This window comes from Pelmatolapia mariae, linkage group LG23, assembly GCF_036321145.2.
Source record: "Pelmatolapia mariae isolate MD_Pm_ZW linkage group LG23, Pm_UMD_F_2, whole genome shotgun sequence".
Lineage (NCBI taxonomy): Eukaryota > Metazoa > Chordata > Actinopteri > Cichliformes > Cichlidae > Pelmatolapia > Pelmatolapia mariae.
In genome coordinates, this window is record NC_086246.1 from 10,509,562 (window position 1) to 10,527,098 (window position 17,537).

General features: G+C 39.4%; 1 protein-coding gene across 1 annotated transcript in view; it reads left to right on the top strand.

Annotated features, from left to right (window-relative positions):
- The window catches only part of LOC134620527 (collagen alpha-1(XXVIII) chain-like), a 37,488-nt gene that overhangs the window by 12,942 nt on the left and 7,009 nt on the right, over positions 1-17,537 (top strand). The window contains exons 14-32 of the mRNA XM_063466730.1: positions 1,379-1,447; positions 4,062-4,130; positions 4,913-4,981; positions 7,101-7,169; positions 7,744-7,812; positions 7,918-7,989; positions 8,761-8,829; positions 8,917-8,988; positions 9,098-9,166; positions 9,577-9,645; positions 10,158-10,226; positions 10,860-10,928; positions 11,875-11,943; positions 13,449-13,517; positions 13,655-13,723; positions 13,815-13,895; positions 14,096-14,131; positions 14,210-14,246; positions 14,411-14,968. Coding sequence (XP_063322800.1) covers positions 1,379-1,447; positions 4,062-4,130; positions 4,913-4,981; positions 7,101-7,169; positions 7,744-7,812; positions 7,918-7,989; positions 8,761-8,829; positions 8,917-8,988; positions 9,098-9,166; positions 9,577-9,645; positions 10,158-10,226; positions 10,860-10,928; positions 11,875-11,943; positions 13,449-13,517; positions 13,655-13,723; positions 13,815-13,895; positions 14,096-14,131; positions 14,210-14,246; positions 14,411-14,968 — 1,753 coding nt within the window. The remainder of the gene's footprint in view (positions 1-1,378; positions 1,448-4,061; positions 4,131-4,912; positions 4,982-7,100; positions 7,170-7,743; positions 7,813-7,917; positions 7,990-8,760; positions 8,830-8,916; positions 8,989-9,097; positions 9,167-9,576; positions 9,646-10,157; positions 10,227-10,859; positions 10,929-11,874; positions 11,944-13,448; positions 13,518-13,654; positions 13,724-13,814; positions 13,896-14,095; positions 14,132-14,209; positions 14,247-14,410; positions 14,969-17,537) is intronic.

Genomic DNA, 17,537 nt, shown 5'->3' on the forward strand with positions numbered 1-17,537 from the left:
AAGATAGCATTTTTCATTCTTGGTACCTTCTCCCAAGCAGCTGAAATAGTGAATGGTGAAACAACCTGAGTAACTATGGCAACTAGCTTGCTAAACTGGAAGAGCGCTGTTTTTGGACAATAATAATAAGAACAATAATTGCTGAGGGAATAATGTATCTTTTGTGCAATACGTTGACCATTTTCTTATAGATTTTGTTACTCACTGTGTTTGTGGACAAATGTCTTCAGCCATACAGAATGCGGGCATGTGGTCAGGCGCTGATTTGAGGAATACTTGATCTGGTAATATCAATCTGTCATGTTAATTTAATTACGGGAATCCAAAATCGTGATTGAGATTCAAATTTTATTAATTTTGCGGCCCTAGCTTTGTGTTTTTATGATACCTAAAACAACAACAACTGCTTGGAGAATTTCTCTCTATAGATAACTAAGGCTAACATTGTGAGTTGGTTTTAAAAGTCTTATATTTCAGGGCTTTCAATATATATATATATATATATATATATATATATATATATATATATATATGTGTATATATATATATATATATATATATATATATATATATATATATATATATATATATATATATATATATATATATATTTTTTTTTTTTTTTTTTTTTTTTTTTTTTTTTTACCATCAACAGTTTTTATTAAATGTAACAAATACTCAGGAGGGCTAGCTACATAATATCTAATTCAAGTTTTAAACTTCTGTTGCAGGTAAATGATGGCTCATGCCGAGAAATATTTGGTCATTGTCATCCTGTGTTTGGACTGTCTTAAAATGGATTATGAAATCTTTTTGTTTATAACTTGTTTGGTATTTTCTAAAAAGTCTATTTTGACCAACATAATAATTTTTGGATAAATGTAACCAAATTAATGTACTGTCTAAATCTAACCAAAGTACAACTGAAACCCAATAAAAGTAATTTAAAAAATGAAAATATGAAAGAATAACAATAAAAATCAGAATTTTGACATTTGGAAACACATGGAACACCAACCTCAGTCTCCTGTTTCTTGTCTCTCAGCCATCCAATAAAACCTAAAATATATGTGAACCTTGCTGCTCTATAAACTACTACACCTGACTTTTAAAAAAGCTTTCTGGCAAAAGTCCCTGAAGACAAACCTTCCCCTCTGTGACCCCCCCTCACTGTTTAAGGATCTATTGCTAATACCTTGGCCAGATGGAAACATTTGGCGGGGGTTAGATCCGGTTTGTCACCACACCTTAGACAAGAGACAAGTAAAGAAGCAACAGAAGGAAATGTTGACATCCAAGCAGGGACATTACATTTTATCTTCAGAGACAACCTAGTTTGCATGTGAGACACCTTTTCAGTTTCCTTTGTTTTACTCAGGGACCTCAAGGACCACAGGGAGTCCAAGGAGAGAGAGGGCTGATAGGAGAAGGTCTGCCTGGACCAAAGGTGAGTTAGCGTTCATGCTTTTTAAGTCTGACCTTTTTCGTGTAAAAAAAACAGCCAGGGAAACTCTTTTAACCCCTTTGACCCTGTTTAAGGCATTCATACCTTTCATATCTACAAACTGACCTACACAAAGATCCATCTGGGCTCCAGATTCCAGAATGTAATGACAGGAAATTGTGATGTGTAGGATTACAAGACATGATAACTCAACACAAAAGTTCCATAAATTAACAGTGTGGTATGGCTCTCATTACCTCGTGCTGTGATCTAGTCCGTTGATCGTATCCAGCACAGGACATGAGAACATCTCTACATAAAGCAGAAGTTTCAGAGATGGTTCAAGAAAAAAGCCAGGGCATCATGTCAGTGACTCACTGAGAGAGGAAATAAAGAGTCTTTTCCTATGTCTGTGTTTTCTCAAGGCCATCAGGCACACACATTCATATATGCACACTCAGTGTCTTTTAAGTGTGGATATATACTTTCTCTCATGTTGTTTTCGTTTTCCAAAGCAATTTCCACATGAGAGATATCTTTGACATTTTTGGGCCCAAAAAATATTTCATTCAGTATTTGAGTGTGAGAAATGTACTCCTTATACTGTGCAGAAGACATACACAGCATGTTTTTGTGATGCTTTAATGTTTCCTGTTGTTATTCTTAGTTTTCCCGTCCTTTTTCAGATTGCACAGTGTGTTTTTGTTTATGGGCTTCTGATTGGCCAGCATTTCTGTATGTTTAGATTTATGCCTGTTCTTTTGGCATGATTTTGAGTGACGTGTTTTTTTGTGTTTTCATGCAGACAGAGACATTTTTGAAATGAAAGTGGAAAATTTAAGACAATTTGAAACATCCAGCAGTTGTTTTATTCTTTTTAATGTTGAAAAATATTAAAATATTTATCAGACTCAGCCCTTAGATCATTTTAATTATCTCCCCCAAACGTTGTATTGATTCCCCAAGCAATTAAAAACAACATAGCTCAACATCAGTGTAATTGCAAAAATGTATTATTACTGTTGGAAGTGTTCCTTTGTAAATGTTTGTGGTTTCTTTCAAATTACAGGTGTCAGATCTGTGCATTTGTCACACAGCTCTGTTGTTTTGATAAATGCACACAGCTAAATTAAACGTAGTTACTGTAAAAACTTTGTGGCTTTGTTATAAGACTAACAGAGCAGTTTTGTATCACAGGAAGTGGAACTCAGGTGAATTTTTCAACTTTAGACTGCTTCAGACTATTATTTGATTTATCACTTGGCGACTTGCCTTGGTGATGGCATCAGCCAGCCCCCCCCCCCCCCCCCCCCCCACACACACACACACACAGGAGAATGTGGATCCCCCACTGCTCAAGATTGGCCTCGAGGGTGCTTTTTCCCCACTTTTTTTAATGGCGTTCTTGTTCCAAAGCAGCATTCTTCACATGACAAGCCTCGACAGTCTCCAGATTCACAGGAGCTCTGCAGCTTTTTCCACATCATTAGCACCTCAGCTTGTGAGGGATCATAGAGTTACGACAGTAAATCTTTACCTCTTGAGGCCAACATGCAAGAGCGGCATGTTAACCAGTGTACTCCTCTATGCGACATTGTTTCTGTTGTCCTTGGATGTCCTTGGAAGACGCAGAAATATTTCCTTAAGGGAAATCGGATTTTTCTGCAGTCTATAAAGTGCAGGACATTATGCAGCATTTTTTTTTCATTTTACTGACTGTCATCCTGTATTATCTTTCTAATCCCTCAGTGAATTTCTCCTCCTGCTTTTTCTCTTTGTGTAATACTTATATCTCCTCTAGGCACGTTTTGAAATACATGAAATACCACAATATTCCTATATAGTATATAGTACGGCTACTTCTGCTTTCCGTAGAAGAAACAAACTGTGTGCAAGTTTGGATCTTTCAGGCCACTTCTGATGAGCAAGTTACACTCTTCTATCAGTAACTGACATAAATCAAACTGAAAATTTATAATAACAATAAGCATTTTGTTTTTGCTAAACCAGACATCACAAGAAGCCATGAAGCTAACTGAGAAACAGCTCGTAATGCACATTACTCCAATGGCAGCTTTTCAGTTACAAAGCCATCATTCTCTTTAAAGTCTGATTAAAAAGTTGAAATAATTCATTGTGAATGAAAAGCAAGACATGCTGTAGTGGTTAACACATTTGCTTTACATATAAGAGATCCCCAGTCTGACACTGGGAGGAGACATAAATCCAGCCTTGGGTGGGTGAGTGGGAGGGGTTATAAACCAGTGTATTCTTAGTGCAGGGCCCAGGCCTGTATGTTGTGTCAGGAAGGGCATCTGGTACAAAAACTGTGCCAAATCAAATATGTGGATCCATCTGCTGTGGTGAAACCTCGAGGAATGAGGAAGCAGCTGAAAGATGATACATTGGTTAAACTAAAACTCCTGTTTGGCTTCAAAGTCGTGTAATGTTTTACACCGTGTGAGTTCTTTTGGAAAATAACATCTGTATTTTGACTAATATCATATTATTCTAACTTTTATACTTATTTTTCTGCTCCTATTTTGGCATTATTTTCATACATCTTACTAATATTTCAAGAGTCAATTTGCAGTAACTTCTTTGTCTGTCTTGGCAGGGAGAACGAGGCTTGGAGGGGCCACGGGGGCCCAGAGGACAGCCGGGTGCTGGAATCAAAGGAGACAAGGTGGAGTTTAAAGAGGCCTTAACTAAGGCGCCTGCTGAAAAGCCTTCACACAGCCATGAAGAGAAAGCCGGAGTCCTGTTGTGAAGAAGGCCATAAGTTGGCAGAGCCACGGATGAATGCATTCAGTGCAGTGTTATGTAGGAGGTCACAGTCCACAGATGATGAATCAAGGTCAAAGCATGGATAGTGTAGGAGGAGCGCAGTTTCACGGCTTGTGCTGATGAATGTGGAAAAGTTAGCCTGCAGTCAGGTACAGTCAGACATAGACATAAAGGTAAAGGTTTGTCTTTCAGGATGTGTTTGTAGAGCTTCACAGCCATCTGGCAGCATTTTAGCTCACAGACTTACAGACAAAGAAAGGCTGAGTTGATTTTTAGCTATGTAATTCTTTCTGCTACATGAAAAATCATTTCCCCCCAAAAAACTTTTTCATTGTGATTTACACGGGTGTTCTCGACACCGATGTTGCTGACAGTTTTACCGTGGACTTTGTAGTGAAGTTCATTGGAGGTAATCACAACGTTTTCATGCAGTAATGACAAACACCGCCTGCAGGGTTCTCTGCATTACCATCATATATTTGTGATGTGATTATAGCATGTGACAGATAAAAGGAAGTGAGGCAAAAGGAGCAGATGTCATCATGTGTGGCCTATATTATTAATTCATTAAAATGCAGCTATAGAATTGTATACAGATGGGTGTTTTCCATAATAAATCACATTTCAGTGTGAGGCACTGTCAACCTATTAACATTTACATGTTGTTATCTGAACTTGTAGGGGGATTTTGGGCCACCGGGTCTTCCAGGGCTTGTCGGTCTCCCAGGACTAGGCATACAGGGTGAGAAGGCAAGTGTTGGACTCATAATATGATTCCCACAGTGGCTCTAATACATTAATTTTTTCATGTTTTTATAATCACAGTGGGCTTATATTGATTTTTTTATAGTCTTTTTTTAATTGTTACTGTCACCATCCATGTTTTGACTTGTTAATGTAAGGTAATAGTGATGAACTGACAATTATCAATAACATAATGAGGCAAATGTATTGTTTAAGTAAGATACCATATGCAATACGACAGAAGTTTGTAGTTTCTCAATGATTCTCGATCCAAGCGAAGTCCTTTTTTAGTGCTAACATGCAAACATGCTGAACTACGCTGGAATTTCCAAGTAAGAAATGCATTCCTGCCTGTGCACTACTCGCTCTGTTGTGCTGGCTCCGGGTCCAATGTGTAACTGATGCTACCAACATTAACAGGACGCTTACAGTACAGCCTCTTATCGCGTGTTTGTCTGGGTTTCCGGTGTTCTGACAAAACGTCCTACTTTGTCAAAACATCTTACCGTAGCGTAAATTTATAGTCATGTCAATCAATCCGTGCTACCTTATCAGAATATACTACCTTACGTGGTTTATGCCTCCATCGTACATATCTATAGGTAGGACGTTTTGATGGCCAAATCACACTTATCAAAACGTGCTTCCTGCTTGGATTTATACAGTAAATAAAATGACCAATGTCAAGGTTCTTAGAAATTAAACAACGTTATCACTCAATTAACAAGTATGTAGTGCAATATTACTTTCTTCAACAGGAGCGTGGTGTCCACTAACTGCAGGAGGACTAAAATTAATTGACAAGGTTTACACTGTATGCCAGTTTACAGAAGTTTAGAAGTACTAAATCAAGACTTGAAATATGACTTCAATTGAGACTCCAAATTGGAGTATTTTTGCACAAAAAACAAAACGCATGTTAGCTTAAAAAGTTAACAAATTGACAACAGCTTAAGGAAAACAAGTATCAACTGTAATAAACTGTCAGTAACAACAAGTAGGACTTCTTGATAGGTAGGGTGTTTTGTCAGAACACCGGCAATGCGCAGAATTACCAAAATTAGAGAGGGGATAACCTAACATATGAAACAGGAAAAGACTGCTGTGTAATCCATTTATTCCACCAAAGTAACTGTATTCTAATTATCACCTATTTAAGCGGTAACTGTAACAGAATACAGTTACTCATATTTTGTATTTTAAATACGTAACGCCTGTACATGTATTCTGTAACTCCCCAATACTGACCACAGTAAACAATAATTCTGCCAAGATCTTCATATTAGCACGTTCGTTGAGAACAGGTTAGCAGTCTGACATTAGCATTTAGCTTAAATCATGCCCGTGCCAAAATAAAACACCTTCAAGCTGCTAGCATCAGTATTATTTTTTGCAGACCTACTAATAAATAAAAAGTTATTGCTGCCACTTAAGATATTTTAGTAAACAGTAAAGAAGCATCTGCTTTGAGCTACTTTTTCCCTATTCTTTGATAACAAATGACAGAAATTATGATTACATGAGATCAGGTGTTGCTTTATTAATACAAGCTTTTGATAAACAATCATAATTTAACCAACATGATGCAGAAGTGCATAAAAAATTCATGCTCTGACACAATAACAGCAGCTAGTGGAGACTAGTGGAAACTGTTGGCTGCTGACAGCTTAGCCAAAGAGCTTTTCATTGTCATCAAAACATCAGCTAATTGCTATCAGAACAGGTCTGGTTCTAGTTCACCATTCACTCGCTTGTGGAAGAGAGGGAGACAGGTGTGCTCTCACACAGGGCTTTCTGTACAGCTGAATTTATTTAAAGAAAAGGCTTCAAAATAGGACTGAAAAAGTCTCCATTAATCACCTGATTATAGAAAATAATAAACCAGCCTACTGGAAGAAGAAAAACTTTTCATGCTAAACTGTTTTTTATTTTAATATGTGTTTAAACCAGAAACATATATTGCACTGAACCAATGAAATCATTTAAATTTTGTGTTAGAAGAAAAGTTCGCCTCCTTCTGATGTCCCAGAAAAAATTCTAATTACTCTGCCTTCAGCGAAAACACTCCCTGTTTACAGATTCCATTCAGGCTTCTTTTAATTACTGCATTTATTCATACCTGCAGGGCATAGAGGGTCCAAGGGGGCCACCGGGAAGCAGAGGTCCACCAGGAGAAGGCATGCCTGGGCCCAAGGTTTGTACATATGCTCAAAATCTTAGTGGTAATAACAAGGGGTCAGGATTTCTATGTGGAGGCCACAGAGCTTATAGTTGGAGCTGGATCATATGACCCTGAAACGTCACATAGTTAAGTGATGACTTAAACTGCAGGATCTGCAAGCTGATTAATGATTTGATAGCCAAGCAAGCAAGGCTGATGCTTTTAGTCACATTTATCTCCATCGTACGTGTTCTGCTCTCCGCACTGAAGACAGAAATTAAAGGTTAACCTGCAACTGGAGCGATATATCCACACAGATTATCAAGTGTACAACTGGGTGAGGATGTTAAATAAAAGTAAATTGAATGCTAAACTGACCAGGTACTCAGTCCGTCCTGTATTTTAAGCTGTTATGTAAACTTTCATTGCAAGTCTTCCTGGTGTCTCAGCATAAACGCTGGTGTGACCAGGCCTGTACAAAATAATGCCAGCAAGTATATTTTCTTAAAAAATGCGTGGCTCTCTGGTAATAGTCCGCTTAGCAAATATTAACAATACTGGTTTTAGTAATTACGAAAAGATGTGAAGATGTTATTGCCTAACACAGGGAGACCAAGGGTTTCCAGGTGAAATTGGTGCTCCAGGGGAGAGAGGGGCTGGAGACCCTGGAGCTAAGGTGAGTTGAAACCATTTGGTAAAAACCCACATCAGCAGCAGTTATCAGTATACATTATTTAAAGTATTAAACATTCCTCATACAGAGCCACCAATCTGTCCTCAGGGTGAACCAGGATCATCAGGAATGCCAGGTTTGCCTGGGCTTCCAGGGGAGGATGGAGCCCCTGGACAGAAGGTAGTTTGAAGATGTTTTAACCTGAGCAAACGCAAAATGCAGTTTTTAAATGATCATTTTATTTATTAAGGGAAAAAGCTATCCAAATCTATCTCACTGTACATGGTAATTAAATTTTCTTTTGTATCAAAAAATCACTTAAGTAAAACCTGTCTGATCAAGTGAAGTAGGCTAAAAGGTCTCAAGAACCAATGCAGCATCCCATGATATATAGAAATTTTCTAAAGATAGTTGACATCTGTCAGTTTGGGAAGGATTATATATCCATTTCTAAGGCTTTAGACATTGAGCTCCATTATGAACAATGGTAGTATGATTGTCTGGGGCTTTGCTGTTTTAGGACCTGGACAACTTGCCTTATTTGATGAAACCATGAATTCTGCTATCTGTGAGAAAATCCTGAAGAGAATGTCCAGCCATCAGTTCATGTCCTGAAGCTCAAGCCCACTTGGCTTACTCTGAATCACTCAAAAACAACCAAATGAAGGTTTTGTGTTTTTGAAATGTCTCCAATTAAAAAGTTTGTGCAAAGAGTGAGCCAAGATTCTTCTGCATTGATATGAAAGACTCTGAAGAACTGCAATTCAGCAACTGCCAGTTGCTGAATTGCAGTTCTTACTAACAAGGGTGTTACAACCAGGTTAGCAATATCTATTATTACATTTTGTTTGATGATGTAAAACATGTAAGTATGACAAATAGGCAAAACATTAAAAAAAAAAAAAAAAAACAGGAAGGGGGCCAAATACTTGGATGCATGTGTGTCTTTAGGGCGAGCCCGGAGCTATTGGCCTAAGGGGGCCAGATGGCGCTCCTGGAATTGGTATCCAAGGTGAAAAGGTAAAAAAGTAATATTCCATATTTCATTTTCCTGCAAGTCAGTAAGTAAGTCAGACCAGTGAGTATATTCCTGATGTGACCTTCAAGGGTGACCAAGGCCAAAGAGGAATCAGAGGCTTGACTGGGCCGCCAGGCATTGCTGGACCCTCAGGACCAAAGGTGAGCAATCATTAGGCCATCATTAACATTTACCTGGAAAGAGATAATGAGAAAATATCCTCTGTACGTTTTTGGTCTTAACCAGTTTGCATACAATAAACTTTGTCAGGGAGAACCAGGAGCGCAAGGCAGGCTGGGTTTGCCTGGTCCTCCAGGACGCTTCATCACTGGACCCAAGGTAACAGATTCAGTTTTACTGAGCCATCAGTGTAAGACTGCGGAGATTCGTCATGTTTTCTTCACATTTTCACAAAATATGTGGTAGTTATTTTAGGTTGTTCCAAGACTCTTTGTAGAAAGAAACATTGATTCTCCTGATGCACGTAAACTTGTTGTTGCCGTTATTGTTATTCTACTACATACATACTACATTATTGTAGGATCTCTGCTGTGTATTATCAGTGGTAGAAGTCTTTAATTTGCTTCTAAGTAGCAACAGCACAGTCCTAAAATGTTCTACATTTTATATTGTATATATAGTGTCTATTAAAGTTAACCTTTTTATATTAGATGTACAACATCCACGTTGCACATCTATGTACAACCTTCTGTACTAAGGGCAGCTTTGTTACTAAAAATGTGTTGTAGGGTGATCCTGGTCCAAATGGCCCTCCTGGTCCAGTTGGGGAGACTGGCTATGGACTTCCTGGTCCTAAGGTAAAACTGATATTATTCTTCTCTGGTTGAAAAAAAAAATACACATATAAATATGTATTGCATTTCTATTGGGTGCCTGCCTGTAGAAACAAGCATGAGTCAGATTTTTGAACAAACACATACATGGATGCTGAGCGCGTCCAAATCTGGAAAGAATTGATAATCAAACAAGTAACGAGAGGCAGATCAGGAAACACATGTTTGTGCTTTCATCATCAAGGCCATTTACAGTCCATCTAGAAAGAACAGAGAATATGTCAAAAATTAGGATGGGAAGCACAACTGTACATCCTGTCATGCTTTCCATACGCTAACATTTGCTGAAAATCTCAGCTAATAAAATGCTACATTCTGTTTTTATGTTTTGCTCAATGCTTAATATAAGGGACCAAGCAAAGGAGCAGAGGGCATATGTGTCCATTTATGTGCACAAAATGTTTTGCAAGTCTATAAATCTCTTTGTATCCTTTGTATGAATGAATTATTGATTCCTATGTATCTGCCTCCTGTAGGGTGACCGAGGAGATCGAGGCCCTCCAGGCCCATTTGGTCCCAAAGGAGACGGCTATCCTGGCCCCATGGTGAGGAGCTGATTTAGACAATGACATATGTCTCCTCATAAATCTGTACAGCCATACCTTTCATCTGCATACTATATCTAGTCCTCCATCCATCTAGCATTTGCCTTTCTTATACTGCCGCTCAGTTCCAACCCTCTATCAATCAGTGAGACATTTATTACCCAACTTTACAGTAGGTGGCCCTTACACATATCCTGAGTATGTTTCCTTTAACTTAAACCAGAGGGAGATGAAATGAACATGATTTGCATTAAGGGCAGTAAGAATAAAGGTGGTGCCTTAAAAAAATAAGAAAAAATCACTTACTATATCTTACTTTCTCATTGAGGGTTGGATATGAAGATTGATACCAACTGTTTGGTCTGTAAACCAGATGCTTAGCTTAGCTTAGCATAAAGTCCGGGAACAATGAGAAGCAGCTAACCTGGTGCTGTCCAAAGGTAACAAAATCCCCCTGTGGTGCTAACTGTTCCAATTTTTACACATTAAATCCTGTTTTATTGCATTATTTTATAAAAGCCAGACAATTTCTTATTCAATTTCAAGTATTATACTCTGCTTGTTTCAGAGTACAATATTAACTTACTCTTCTTTCTGGAAATCCATACTTAAGTTAGCTTTTTGCTTTTTCAGGGTCCTCCTGGGCTGCCGGGACTTCCAGGGGAACCTGGGCCTGAGGGAGTGGGCGTTCCTGGACCGAAGGTGAGAATGTGGATCCATAAGATGGAACTTTCTAGCGTGCATTTCTTTCAAATGTCAGTGTAAGGTTGGGTCTTTGTTTAAAAAAAGTTGAGAATTATAGTAAGGTTACAGTGGGTTTCCACACTTTCCAGCAGACTTTGTGGTTTGTACAAAGGTCCCAGTATAGTGATGTGTTGGTCATTTGCAGGTCTACATAGTCATTTGAAAAATATGTCTACACACTAAAGCTATATGAAATCAATTCAGTTCCATTTTCAAATCAATTTTATTTATATAGCACCAAATTACAACAACAGTTGATGTGCTTAAAATTGTAAAGTAATGACGAAACAGTATTGCAGAAAAACCCCAACATTAAGACAATACCCTATCAGCACACACTTGGCAACACTGGGAAGGAAAAACATAGGAACTATGCTAAAGGACCAGCAACAGCACAAACATGAATAAGAGAAGCCCACATTAACAGTTGTTGCTGTTTGTGACGCTTCCCGCAGGTTCAGTATACAATTATAACATGTAGACATGCGGTCTGCAAAGCTCCTGGATCTGTCATACAGTATTGTGATGATAGTTAGTCACTGTTTATAAACATTATGGAATTCATTATTGGTTTGAATGCAAAATTCAATCAAAAATGTCCCATGTTTCAAAAATCTTGTAGGATGTAAACCTTATATGACACAGATGGTTCTTTCTGTGAGGTCAGAATTTAAATATTGAGCCAAAGCCATTGTCAAGTCCTGGTAAGATGAATTTCCAAGTTGTGTTTGAATCCGCACTGAAGATAAGTGAGATTATCTCACTATTGAAAGATTTGGTCATTTGTTTAGGGAATCTAATTAAGGGAAACAAGATTTTAGTCAGTGCACGAGTTTGTTTGACAGATTGTAAATTGCTATGCTGTCAGTGTTCATCTATCTTTGCTGTGCATCCATCTTTGCAGGGCGATATTGGATTTCGAGGGTTGCCTGGCTTACCAGGACCTCCAGGTGAAGGCCTCCCAGGACCTCTGGTAAATTTAAAACCTTTACATTTTTCAAATCTTTAACCTCTTCTGTTTTAAGCAACTCCCTTTTACCTGTTTTGTAATCAGAAATATTATTATATTATTCATTTTTATTTGGTTTTTTATTTGGTTTATGGGAACATGAGTCGAGGACAACACTCTAAGGTGTTTACTTGAGAGGAGCCTTTTTCAAATTTCTCCTAAGTACTGCCAGATGGTTGTGACTGAGTCACATTCTCTGAAGAATAACAGATTGAAAAAAAAAAACACAGTGCATTATCTTCTGTGCAAACATGCCCACAACTGGGCTGCCTGTTCATTTTTTGGTGGCATTTATCGTGATTTTTCCAACAGCACTGTGACACATGGGTGCAGGGTGTGAATCTCCACAGACATATGTGTCTGATGAGAAACACTTGGCCTAACAGGGCTTACTAAAACAACACCCGGCACCCCGCACGTCCTCACATATCATATCCAGATTCCCCACAGGCTTCAGGCCAGTGTCTGTGCAGGTCCGAGCTCTGTCATAGTCATGCAGCAGTAGGCAGGTTTTAATTGAAGATGCAAATAATAGGAAAAAATGGGAAAGCAGAGCACACTGACACTTGTCAGCTCTTATCCGTGCTGAGAAAATGGTGGTGTGAAACATTCACAACAACACTGGTAACCTTGAAGCTGCTGCTCTTTATTACAAGAATACAAAGTGTGTTTCATACTCTTATAGATAAAGTTAATTTTTTGTTGGGTTGAGTTATTAATTGCACATGTGATATATATAGCTGCTATTGCCTTTTCTCACATTATGAAGTCAACCCACACAGGAAACGTATTACAGTCAAAATTTTTAGTGGGTCATGACATCAGATAATTTCTTGGATTAAGCTGTTTTCACAGATGCACTGCAGCCCAGAAATCGAGTTGTCATAGCAGCATACAGACAACAAAGCATTCAAAGTAGAGGAGTGCACAGATGTCACACATGCATGTGCAAGGTTGAGTTGTGGCTGTTTTCTAATCAAAATCAGTAATCTTATTTTACTTATTTTCTTTTTTTTAAGCCATTCAAGAAAAACTGAGGATATTTTGCCAACTTTGAAGCTTTAATACTGAACACACAGACAAGAGAAAACACATTACTGAATTCACTTTGGAGTTTGATGATAACTGGTAGCTGCACGTGACTTGAATTTGCTGTAGTCATGACTAGTTGACATTCAGTCATGACTACAGCAAAAGGCTTAAGTAATAGAGTATTGTTCCTGGCTTTTTTAATAGCATTCCACCTGACAGGTGTCTCCCTCCCTACACCTCCCCACAGGTGGAGCCTGTATAATTATGTGAACAGCAGGTCAGCAGGTCTGCTGCCTTGACCCCAGTAACTGTGCCATTTGTATGGCTGCAACAAATATTTCTTTCATAAATTACAAATCTACTTTTTTGTCACATTGTAGCTATTTTGTAACTGACTTTGAGCTGTAGTTATACAAGCAACATGTTTTGACTTGCAGGGTAACCCTGGGAGACCTGGTCCACCTGGGCCAACAGGTCCTCAAGGGCAAGGAGTTCAAGGGCCAAAGGTAGGCTGTGATTTATTGTCCTTTATAGACATTCACATATCTATAAAATATCAAGACATCCAGGGCTCTGTGTACTACCTAAATCTGTAAGTATCTATCACAAGCTGTAACACAACTGCCTTGTGTGTTTGATTCAGGGTGAACAGGGGGCCCAGGGTGTGGTAGGACCAAGAGGAATACCTGGAGAAGGCTTTCCTGGAGCTAAAGTTAGTCACTGTGTTGCCCGGGACTGAATGTGGGGTTGTGAGCATTTATAATTCTTTGAGTGCTGATGTTTTGCAATGTGGTGTGCAACAGGGTGATCGAGGTTTGACAGGGGAGAGGGGGCTGAAGGGGTTCAAAGGAGATGTAGGAGACCCTGGAACCCCAGGGCAACCTGTGAGTGACGCTAATGATTCCTTCATGTCTCAGTTTGTTGTGTTCTGTTTTGTGATGGCTGGGAAGAGGGCTCCAACCCCTGAACCTGCTCCCATGCTGCTTGTTATCGCTACTGACATTTGTCTGCCACATGAAACTGGAAGATTTGCAGAAACACTGACACTTTGTGAATAAACGTTTTTTAATATTTTTGATCCTAGGGCCGAGTCGGTGCCAAAGGTGAAGCTGGCCTCACTGTGAGTGTCATGTGTTCATATCTGTATCATTTTACTTTTTGTGATTATCCATATGCTTATATTGTGTATTCATTGCAGAGAGAAGACGTCATTCGATTGATCAAAGAGATCTGTGGTAAAATATCTTTTGATAGCATAAATATTGTAGTAGATTTAGTTTCTCAATGAAAGCCACTGTGTCATCTGATCTGTAAAGTGCTGGATCCAGTTCCACAGACTGGAACTCATCAATGTGACATTTCCGCCATGATCTCATATGTTGATGTGATGTGATTCTAGGATGTGGGATCAAGTGTAAGGAGAGGCCTATGGAGCTGGTGTTTGTCATTGACAGCTCAGAGAGTGTGGGGCCTGAGAACTTTGAAATCATCAAGGACTTTGTGAATGCATTAGTGGACCGGGTAACAGTGGGCCGAAATGCCACCAGGATTGGCCTGGTCCTGTACAGCCTGGAGGTGAGAACTGTATTCAACTTGGCCCGCTACGTCACCAAACAGGATGTCAAGAATGCAATCAGAAACATCCCATATATGGGAGAGGGCACCTACACTGGTACAGCTATCCGCAAGGCTACGCAGGAGGTCTTCCATAGTTCACGTTTGGGAGTAAGCAAAGTGGCCATCGTGATTACTGATGGGCAAACCGACAAGCGAGAACCAGTGAAGCTGGATATAGCTGTGCGAGAAGCACACGCTGCCAATATTGAGATGTTTGCCCTGGGGATCGTTAACACCTCAGACCCAACGCAGGCCGAATTCCTGAAAGAACTTAATCTAATCGCATCTGATCCAGACACGGAACACATGTTCCTCATTGATGACTTCAACACCCTGCCAGGTAAGATGCATTTTCTTTACTTACACTTAATATGAGTCTTTGTTAATGAGTTGAGCTGCTTGCTGATTGTATTCTGATTATATTCCTATAGAACAGGAATGATGTATTTGTAATAAGCAACATAAATGTGATTTTTGGTGATTTATTACAGCTAACTGTAATAAAGCATTCTTCAGCAGCATTCTTCACAAAATGTGAAGAATCGACTGAAGTATTGTGATAATATCCCTTAGTTGTCCTACTCCAGGCCTCAAGGGCCGGAGGCATGCAGGTTTTAGATGTGCCCTTGATCCAACACAGCTGATTTAAATAAATGTAATTTAAATTACCTCATCAACATGTCTTGAAGTTCTCCAGAGGCCTGGTAATGAACTAATCAGTGTTTTGACCCAGGGTGAGCCCTTGAGGCCTGAAGTTGGACACCCTGATCTACCTGACCCCTGACTCTTTTTGCCCTAAGGATAACAATGACACCTTCCCACAAATGGCTGTAAAAATATGACATAGTAATCTTTTTTCCACTTTAAATGACACAGTCTTTAAAACTACTTCAACCTGAAATATAAATATAATTATAGTTAATTATAGGGATTTTAACCCTTTAAAGAAGAGGGACTCCAGCTGAGGTGGAGCAGAGGCTGCAAATGGACAGAATGTGGTGTTTGCATGTCAGCGTCCCACGTGGTGCAGCCAGCTGTTCTCTTTCTGTCCGTGCAAAAGTCACACTGCCCTTACACTTGCTGATCAGAGGGGTTTGCAGCAGCACCCTTCAAATATGAATTGATTGATTTTTTTGTGAACACTGTCCAAAATGAGCATCTCTACATAAACCTGCAGGTCCTCTGTGTCCACATAAGCCACTGAGTGTTTCCCATGCAGGTTTGTCATGACCACTATTTGCTGCAGGATTTCATTCATCAGCAGTAGTGCATAGCTGGTGGCATGGTGTTTAGGTCCTGGGATCAAACCTCTGGCTGCTGGGACGTGGCAGAGTATTGCAGGCTTTGTGGGAGACCAAATAATTGAGATGGAGAAGCTCATCCTGTCACTGCTTCAGCCATCTCCTCTCCATGCTCACTTTCAGATCAGTCAGAGTTGGACTCCAGGTGGGCTGTTTCAAACTCTGACGCCTCCTCTATGTCAGTCTCAGTCCTTAGAGGAGTATGAAGCGCCATCTTCACACTCCAGAGCCTCCTGTTGCTGTAAAGTCTTGCCATGCTCCCAGTGTTGGGGAGTAACGGAATACATGTACCGCCGTTACGTATTTAAAATACAAAATACGAGTAACTGTATTCCGTTACAGTTACCGTTTAAAAAGGTGGTATTTAGAATACAGTTACTTTGTTGAAATAAATGTATTACACGGCGGTACTTTCCTGCTTCATATTGTGGCGGGTCAGGACTGTTTGGGTTTGTTTGACAGCTATGTTCTGTTGTTCCAGACGGCAGCGTTACAGTTGCCATGGTTACAGGGCGACGCTCTCTCTCTCTGCGACTGTGTGTTTCCTGGGTGAGAGAGCGCCTTTTTGTTGTTGTTGTTGTTGTTGTGCTAAGCTAATAGGCAGAATGCTACAGGCATAGCTCTAAAGAATGTAGCCTCATGGGCAGTGTAGTCCGTGTTGCAGGGAGAATGGACTGCCATACCCGTTATGTGTCAGTGAGCAAGAGGAGGGAGAAAAAGGAGATTGGAAAAGTCCGAGCTGTCATCGAGCAGAAACGGGAGCTGGAAGCATGTAAATATAATAATAACCACTGCAGCCAAGAAGAGTGCCTGACGAGCCCAGTTGTAAGTAAGCTATTAAGACTCGACTGTACACTGTGTTCGTGTTTTCCTCCGAAAACAATAAGTTCCGTTGGAGCAGCCTTTCAACGCCTCTCTCTGTCTCTCGCAAGCAAAGTTGACCCACACACAGGGGCGGATCTACAGAAATTTTCTTAGGGTGGCATGAGGGTGGCAAAGAAATCAAATGGGGTGGCAAAATCAAAGCCTTTTTTCCCCCCAAACACATATGCAGGTGGTTACATATGGTTAAAATGATTCAAATGCAGTAAGTATACACGTTTTTCACATAAATATAGTCTATAACTTAATTATTGTCTGTAGCCCACATAATTACACACTTTAGTTACATAAAACATGTGGGTTTTGATGTTATGTACTGTATAGCCTGTATAATAAATAAATAAGTAGCCCAATAAGTATAAAATCCAGAAAGCTACACAACATGGGGTGGTTCATTTACAAACACAAGCCTAACTTAAGTTTCACACTGTTTTTTGTTAGAAAACAATCACATTGTTACATGTTAAATTACACAAAATGTCAGAAATCTGCACTGTCATGAACAAAAATTTAAACCTAATTTTTCATGATTTGTTGGATTAACCCACTCAGGTCTGAAATACAACTGGCCATTTTTGACTCCTTTTGAGTTTACGCTTGTATTTCACCCTCAGATTGTTTCATTTTATTTTTTTCCCCTTGCCTTGTTTGGTATCATTCTTTTCAAACTGAATTTAGTTGTTTTTTTTCACTGACATACTGCATTAGTACTACTATTACTATTAA